Source organism: Solanum tuberosum, unplaced genomic scaffold (assembly GCF_000226075.1).
Source record: "Solanum tuberosum cultivar DM 1-3 516 R44 unplaced genomic scaffold, SolTub_3.0 scf00121, whole genome shotgun sequence".
NCBI classification, from domain to species: domain Eukaryota; kingdom Viridiplantae; phylum Streptophyta; class Magnoliopsida; order Solanales; family Solanaceae; genus Solanum; species Solanum tuberosum.
In genome coordinates, this window is record NW_006239046.1 from 395,203 (window position 1) to 403,879 (window position 8,677).

At 36.3% G+C, this 8,677-nt stretch overlaps 1 protein-coding gene across 1 annotated transcript; it reads right to left on the reverse strand.

Annotated features, from left to right (window-relative positions):
• Positions 1-4,992: 4,992 nt before the first annotated feature.
• Positions 4,993-6,052, reverse strand: LOC107061172 (uncharacterized). The gene is made up of 3 exons (XM_015310007.1): positions 5,474-6,052; positions 5,310-5,419; positions 4,993-5,065 (listed from the first exon to the last, which is right to left on the reverse strand). The coding sequence occupies exons 1-3, from the start codon at positions 6,050-6,052 to the stop codon at positions 4,993-4,995; spliced, it is 762 nt and encodes a 253-aa protein (XP_015165493.1).
• Between the last annotated feature and the right edge of the window lie 2,625 nt (positions 6,053-8,677).

Sequence of the window (8,677 nt, forward strand, 5' to 3'; positions counted from 1 at the left end):
CATTTCTATTGGACCGGGTCAGAATTGATTGAGCCATCAGAATTTGGTCTAAACTAACCCAATTAAATTAAAAATTTGGTCATTTGGGCCAATTAAAAAATAATATAAACAAAGACAAAATTACCCAAAATACAAAACAAAAAATATAAGACCTTACTATATATTGTAGGAGTAAATTAAATACGTCAAAAATTAGGTGTTCACAGTAAGTAATCAGTAAACAAAAGTCAATTTTTTTGTTGTTATCAAGATGAGAAAATTAACTAAGGTATACGTGTTCACCACAAGCCCATAACTCAGTAATCCTAGTAATAGCAATCCTTTCCTTGTGTATTACATGCAAAGTGATACTTTAGGTATCTCTAAATCCTTGGTCTGACATCTAGAGAATTTCACCCCGCACCTTGGTCCGGCTACGTGTGTATATTTACTAACCCTTACATTTACCTTATATTAGACATCATAATCGATATTTGGCTTAGTTAGTACTTCGCACCAATCGACACTAGCCTATTAGATAGTATCACACTAAATCTATGTTGATAATTCTTTTCTTGTTGATTACCTCCTTGGTCCGACAAGTAGCAACAAGGCGAGTTCTAACGCGTGCACTCGTTAAAAAAGACTTTTGAACGAAAGAACTATCAATACATGCAAAACACTATTCAAGAATTGCTTGTTTACTATTCATACTTTGTTAATCGCTCATAGATCCCACAACCCTAGTTGTGGAGTTTAGTTATCCATAATCATATGAACACAATTCATTGTTTTAGATGAAAGAATTATGAACTTACGTGGTTGAGAAAAATAAACCCAGAAATTCAACTCAAATTTCAAACCAAAACTTAAAAACTAACCTTTCGAAATCAAGAATTGCTAGGGTAGCAAATTTAAATACCCAGTCACAAAGTAAAACAAAAGTAATAAAATCTAACCCCCAAAAATGAGGTTTACATGCCCTATTTATAGAAAACAAGTCCTAAATTAAAAGGAAAACAAATTAAAGAAAGTTTTTTCAGGCACGCGTCTTCATTCCACGAGACTGACTCACGGACCGTCAACGGATCTACAGTCCGTGAGTCCCTTCCGTCAGCCAGGACTTAGAAAATATTTCAGCCTCCAAAAATTAGTTTCGATCTATCCGCCTCCGTAGCTCCACACTTGGAATCTTCAAAAATCAGGTACTGTTACCCTCGCAGTATCAATCTACGGATCAACAGTACGGTCCGTAGATCCATCTACGGACCGTCAATGGATACCGTGGTTCCACACTTGGTCAGATTTCCCTGATTTGCCTTCCATGCCTTGCCTGCTGATCTATGACCACCATCTACGGAGCGTCAATAGACCCACAGTCCATAGATCACATCCGTAGATGCCTTTTTCTGTATTTCTTTCAGCTGTCTCTTTACTTCCGCACCTGAACATCTTTCCTGCAAAATATGATAAAAACACATAAAAACCAATACAAAAAGGCCCTAGACACACACAACTTGTAAGTGAAATGTATTAGAAATACCGTAAACTCACGATATATCAAGGCTCCTTGCACGATCAAGATAGGCTCGTTTGACCCTCTTGGAACAACCAATCTTGCCTCTCTTTGACGTGCCCAAGCATCTTCAAGTGCTCATTTCACAGTTAGGATGGGTGTGTTTGATGGGCTCAACTTTTCCGACGTCCTTTCCATCCTAAAGGCACCATTTTTGTCAAGTTAACAACATTCGCCGAATTTTCCATGCCAGTTCCAACCTTAAAGATCGGCTTGTATGGGACTGCAACTTCTTCGCAACCATTCATCATTTCTAACATGTTTGTTTCAGTATGTCTGGGCAGTGGATTTTGATTAATGTTTGGTCCAGTTGGGCTTTCAACTATAATTCGATGAGTATCGATCAAATCTTGAATTTCCCTTTCCAAGTACCAGCACCTCTCTATGTTGTGCCCTGGGGGATCAGAACAATAGGCGCAATGTTGAGAATAATCTAGATTTCTTGGGGGAGGATTCAACATCTTTCTTTCAATAGCACTCAAAACATCCAACGTCCTTAATTTTTGAAACAAGCTAGCATATGATTCTCCAATAGGGGTGGACTCATCCTTTGCTCCATTTCCCTTCTTGTATTGTGGTCTAGGACGTGAAGGAATTCTGGCGGTATTTTAGTGAATTTGTAGGGGTGGTGGATGATTTTGAGGAATTGGTTCACGCCATTGCGGCTAAGAAGGAGGGACAATTGGTTGTGCGCTAAAAACGGTATATGAAGAGTATGGGACGGGATATTGTGGAGTTTGGGAATGAAAATAGTGTTGCGGAGGATTATCTTGGACATAGGTCCGCGACGCTGATACAACAGTGGCTACATCCTCCCTTCTCTTCTTCCCTTTGATATTTCCAGAACTATTTTGAAGCACTTGTGTTGTGTCCTTTAAGGCAGTTTTGCTTACAATCTTTCCAGACTTAATGCCATTTTCCACCATTTCCCCAACCTTAATAACTTGAGTGAATGTCTTCCCGATGGCAGAAAGCAAATAGTGAAAGTAATCAAGTTCTTGCGCTTGGAGAAAAACATCAATCATCTTCGACTCCTTCATTGGTGGTTTAACCCTCGCAGCTTCCTCCCTCCATCTGACGACATATTCATGAAAATTTTTTGTGGTCTTTTTCCTTGTGTTGGCTAATGATCAGGAGCGGTCTAGCACAATGTCAATATTATATTAGAAATGTTGCACAAAACATCGAGCCAAATCATCCCGTGTATGCCGGTTGACAATATCCTGATCTATGAACCATTCAGATGCAATTCCCACTAAGCTTTCCCCAAAATAGGCCATAAACAACTCTTCTTTGCCCTCTGCACCCCTCAGTTGATTGCAATATCTCTTCAAATGAGCTACGGGGTCTCCGTGACCATTGTATTTCTCAAACTTTGGGGTTTTAAAACCAGCATGCAAATGGACGTGGGGAAACATGCACAAGTCACTGAATGAGATGCCTTTGTGGCCTCCAATTCCCTGTATATCTCTTATACTCTGTTCCAAACTCTTCATTTTCTTAGTCATCTCTTCATGTTCCTCATTCTTAATCGTCTTTTCAACTTTGATAGGGGAACTATATTGATGAATGTGGGGATAAGAGCTTGGAATTTTAATAGCCTTTTCAAGGGTGTAACCATGATCATGACGAACTTTGGACGGAGGATCATTGTTGGATTTGGGCACCATTGTTGGCTGTGAAATGCTATTAGTCGGTGCAGTTGTCATGAAGAGTGGATTACTCATCATAGGTGTACTCAAAGGGCGCACCGTAGAAGTTCTAGCAACGTTGGATGTGTTAGTATAGAGGCCGAATCCAGGTGGATAAATGGGATCATTTGTCGACACTTGGATAGAGGGCGGCATGTTTGTATTTAGATAGTCACGATTGAAAACGACGGAGCTTGTCCACTTGTCCAAGCTTTGTACATCTCTGCCATTTGTTGTCTTAATGCCCTTACGTCTTCTATTGACACTGTTTCTTGTGAAGTCATCTGGTTTCGGCCCTCATCATTGTCCGTCTCATTCCCGTCTTTGTGGGCCATTTTCTTTTTCCCTTTCGACCTTGTATTGTAGGGATGTGATGTCAGCTTAACCACAAACAAACCACCTTTAAGCTAATATGTACTCTTTCTTTCTGAATGGAGTAGCAAATAGATTAGTGTTAAGAAATTGTGCACATTGCATCCACATATAACTTCTGATATGGAAGACATTATGTTTCATCCCGGCTTATCTAAGCGCTTTTCTCCTCTTTAGTTATTCTTGTTAAAAAGGTTTGATCGAACCCATTGGGTTGCCTACGTATCATGTTGGTGCATGAAACAGATCTTTGCGTTGTTCGAGAAAGAGATAATAATCATAAATTAATTTTTATATAATATATATGTACATTAGTTGACCAAAAGCAAATCTTTTTCATTCATTTTCAAATATTCTTAATAAGAATAAAACATGAAAACAGAAGTACCTAAGACTAAGATAGATTGAAAAATGATTAAAATAACAACTAATAACTAAGAAAAGAAACAGAATCGGAAATAAACTAAAACATAATAAAGATGTCTTCTAAAATGCCCCGGATTTCAATCACCCCTAAGACTAGAAAAAATCATAGCCAAGGTTTTTGGTATATGTGGAGCGAGAGCACGTGCTTGTTGACCCAACCTTTCATCATTGCGGTGTAGATAGCCAGCATAAACATTATTGAGTGCATCCCTGAGTTGAAGTACTCGATCTTTGGCCTCATTCATATTGTCATAACAGTTCTGTAACCAATGTCGAGTAGTATTGACTTCATACATCAAATTCTCCCCCTATTTCTGGAGCTCTTTAATTTGAAGGTGGAGTGCATCTCACTCGGCTATCCTTTGATCTCTCTCAGTCTCACATTCCGCCTGATAAGCACTGAAACGCCTTGCTATTTCCCTCTCCCATTCTATAGAAGCCTTAACTTGATTCTGGAGTTTAGATTGTGCGCACATAAGCTGGACCTTTTCTTTTTTATACTCCTCCTCTTGTTGCTCCATAGAGCCTGTGACAATGCCCAAGTCTTCTTGTAAGGTCAGAATGGTAGAACGATGTTTTCTAACCCTCACTTCAAATATCGCATCACGTTGGGCCAACTCCTCTTTAGCATTCTTTAGGTCATTACTTAGGACATCCAGAGTAGACCTATAGTTTCTTTCCACTTCGAGGCGAGCTTGCTTGATTCTAGCCTCAACTTCTGCTTCTTGATCTATAGGTTCTCGTGCTGATCCTTCAGCCATTACTTTGAGAGGGGCTTGATCAAAGAACCAATGGAGGTATAAGGGGTCCACTTCTCCTTGAACACGATCGTCTACCATATCTTTTGAGCTTAAAGTTCGACTACCACCCTAAATCTTTTAAGGTTTTGCTTCTCGATTTCGATCTTCAGACGCCACCTCCAATACGAAACTATGCGTATCCTCAGCCTTAGGTAGGATTTGTCGTTGTCCTAGATGGCGTAGCACCCGAAGGGGTATCTATCATTGGAATCCTCGAAGGCCTGTCAGAACAAAGAATGGATGATAGGAAAACATAACAATTACCTCACTCGAAGGGAACTAATGATAGTTCCATGTAATGTCAGATGTAGTTAATTTAAGAAGATAATGTCTCCATGCTTTAACAGTTCTTGGCAATTTCTCTACTAATTCGTTCATCCTGTCTGGGTGACTCAAAATAAAATTTGTCCAATCAGATTTGAAATCTATTGCTAGACGATGGCATACAAGTGCTCCAGAAATCACATTTGCAATAACATGCTACAACCTTCAAAAAAGTCTTCCCCTTCTCTACACTTGGTCAAAGCGCGATAAATATCAGCCAATATCATCGATAATATAGTGGATTTCTTTTTCTTCATCATAGCAGTGACTATTCCCGATAGACGGATACTGATTTTTTAATCTCTCATCGGAAAAACAATGGTTCCTAAAAATGCCACCATGAATGCTTCTTGTCTATGCTTTTCCCAGGTAGGCAGGTGTTGCCCATTCTTAAGTTGTTTCCCATAGTCTTCAAATCCTTCTTTCCTTCCATATCTTGAGTATAGAAATTCCAAGGAAACAAATCCATTATTGAAACTCTCCACATGAGGGTGGATGATGTGCATTTGTTCCAAAATTTTGTTTTTGTGGACGCTCCTTGGGGCTATGAGTGTTTTACTTCGGAGATCCCTGCCTAACCCTGTGAAACCACCCAATTCCTCCAACGTGGGCGTTAACTCAAAATTGCTAAATAAAAAAACATTGTTTGTAGAATCCCAAAATGCAATCAAAGCCTCGATCAAACCTCTGTCAGGACTAAACCTCATGATGTCTGTGAGAAAACCAAGATGTTTGAATATTTCAGTTCTCCTAAACTGATGCATATCATTCCACCAAGCCATGAGTAGTGGTGGGGTTTTATCCGTGATCATAAATTTTGGGGGATCATTGACCATTTCGACTGCTTCATCTCTGGGCCTTTTATCACATCTAATAGATCTCATGATTACCTGGTTGGGGAAAACTCAAGATTTAAAACCAAATTTAACTTATGAAACTTTGATCATTCTAAATCATTTGTCGAGGTAGTTAAAAAGAATTTTTTTTAATGAAAAAATGACTCAGAATGTCTAAAGTGGTCACTCTTTCGAAAACGACCTTTGTTGACTTTCCTTAGGGGAAGCTTAGGTTGTTTTCGGAGAAACTGGCCGGATAAGGAGACAACCTTGACAAGAGAAAGAAAGAGAAATAAAACAAGGCGGACATGCACTATTTTTTAAGGAATTTTGAAGAATATATATATATATATATATAAAAGTGATATTTTTTATATTAATTATGTGTATACAAATATACATTTTTTTTTAAAAAAAAAAACTCGATGTTTTGATATATATACGTATATTATTATTATTATCAATTTATCATTTGTTGAAATTGGATAAAAATAGACATTTCTGCTTTTAGTCAATTATCCTAAAGCCGGTCAACATTTGTTATAGTCTTCCCCATGATGCAACAAGTAGCACAAAAATGTACATGATGGTCTCAAGAAAAGGTACATGTCCTAGACAGACCAGTCCCCCATGCCGAGTCTCGCTATGTTAAATTCACATGATGCAGATAAAGCGGAACCTACCAAGGATATCATGTCTGGTTTTAGTTCTACTAAGGTTAAGCTTGCGGAGAGAGGTACCTAGACTGGCTGTAAAATGAGTGGACAAATCGAGTCAGGGAGTAGCAATGTATCGGTAGCAGCGCTTTCCGGCTTTGTGCAAGATTGCTCCCCATCCTAAAAAAGTGTGACTAAAAATCGTTCACCATGGACCGAAGATCCACTAGCTATCTTGATAGAAGTGGGGTGCGCAGTCAAAATTCCCATTATGGTATTATTGAAGACTCAGAAGGATGCGCGTGAGAAGACAATTACATGCACTTCAAATAATATTAAAACAATAAATAAATAGACACTTAGCACTTTAAGCCAACAAATACAATATCCAAAAACATAAATGAATAAATAAATAAAGGGCAAATTACAGAAATCACATACTTTTAAGGTAAAATTATAATTTATCCCTTAAAAGTTTATAATTACAGAAATCCCTCAAACAAATACAATAATATAAGCGTTGATATATTAATCTGATGCGCGAGATACATTAATCGTTAAGTAAGATACATTACATTTTATACATGATACACTAATCTGATGCGTGAGATACAATAATATAAGTGATGATACATTAATCTGATGCTCGAGATACACTAATCTGATGCGCGAAAATAAGGGATTTTGGAGATTTGTAAAACTTATATGGGACAATGGTAATAAGTAAACTAAAAGGTGAGATTTCTATAATTTTTCCATAAATAAATAAAGCCATACATAAGTTAATATTTTATAAGCTCGAATTCTGGTTATCCCCAACAGCGTCGTCATCTGTCACACCCCTATTTTCCCCTCAAAATTAATGTTTTTTGAAGAATAGAGTTTTTTCAATTAAAGTGACGTTTTGAACAGGGTGTTTTATTATTCAAAGTCGCCTCTTCGAATTGAGTTTCGGTGTTCCAAGTGACCTTTTTGAAATCCCTAATCAAAAGGAAATTTGACTCTATTTTTATTGGTCTGTGAATTAGAGATTCGGGTAAGGAATTCTGTTGACCGAGGGGAAGGTGTCAGGCACCCCTCGAGTCCCGTGGTTCTAGCACGGTCGCTTTATTGACTTTAAAATGGCTTGACTTAATTTTTGGATATTGTATTATTTAATAATAATAAAAAATATTTTTACCCTTATTCTTTGATTTATTTTATAACTACCCATTAATAAAAATATGTACAAAGACATAAATTTACTCAAGAGAAAATAGAATAAAGTTAAGAAATTGACCTTTACGAATTTTAAAACTTGAAACTCCTGTATTTTTTTTATTTTTATTTTTTGCTTTTTTATCGTGTATTTATATTTTTGTTTTTTAAATGTTATTATGGGTAGAATATATATATAGTTATCTTGTTTCTAGGAATTAGAATTTTTGTGGGAAAGAGATTTTTAGAGTTCAAGTTATTTTAGGAGTGTATTTTTTTTAGATTTAAAATAGAAAATAAAATTTTATGTTTAAGATTATTAATTTTTTTTTTAGGGGAGAAAAAGTTCTAAAGAAATTGGGACAAATGTTATTTCAAAGAAAATTTCCCTTTTTTATTTTTATTTCTTAGCTACACGTTTTTTTTCTTTTGTATTCATTTTTTTAAATTTTGTTTCTTTTGCTTTTAAGTAATCTGTTACTTATATATATATATTTGTTTACGGTCATTTGCAAATTCATGCAGAGAATCACCTTTGTTCATAAATCTTTAAATTTAAATCAAAACTTCCACAAAACATTTAAGCAAAACAAATTATCGTGGTCAAGTATGCAAATAACCAAAAATATAATAGTAAAGTACATGCTGAAAACCTCATCGGAAGATACATGAAATTCAATTCTTAACTATTATTTTTTAGCCATTATTTTTTGTTAAAAATAAGAATAAATAATATAAACAAAATAAGAATAAACAAATCTCATTAAAGAAGCTCAAAAAAAAAAAAAACAAGCTTACTGGTGGTCATTTAATTTAGAAT

Excerpts from the sequence above, each read along its gene's own strand:
- LOC107061172 (XM_015310007.1), bottom strand. The coding sequence starts at position 6,052 with ATGAGATCTATTAGATGTGATAAAAGGCCCAGAGATGAAGCAGTCGAA. Across the intron at positions 5,420-5,473 it reads GAACCATTGTTTTTCCGATG|AAAAAGAAATCCACTATATT; the intron begins AGAGATTAAAAA and ends GCTATGATGAAG. Across the intron at positions 5,066-5,309 it reads TGTAGCATGTTATTGCAAAT|GCCTTCGAGGATTCCAATGA; the intron begins GTGATTTCTGGA and ends TTGTTCTGACAG.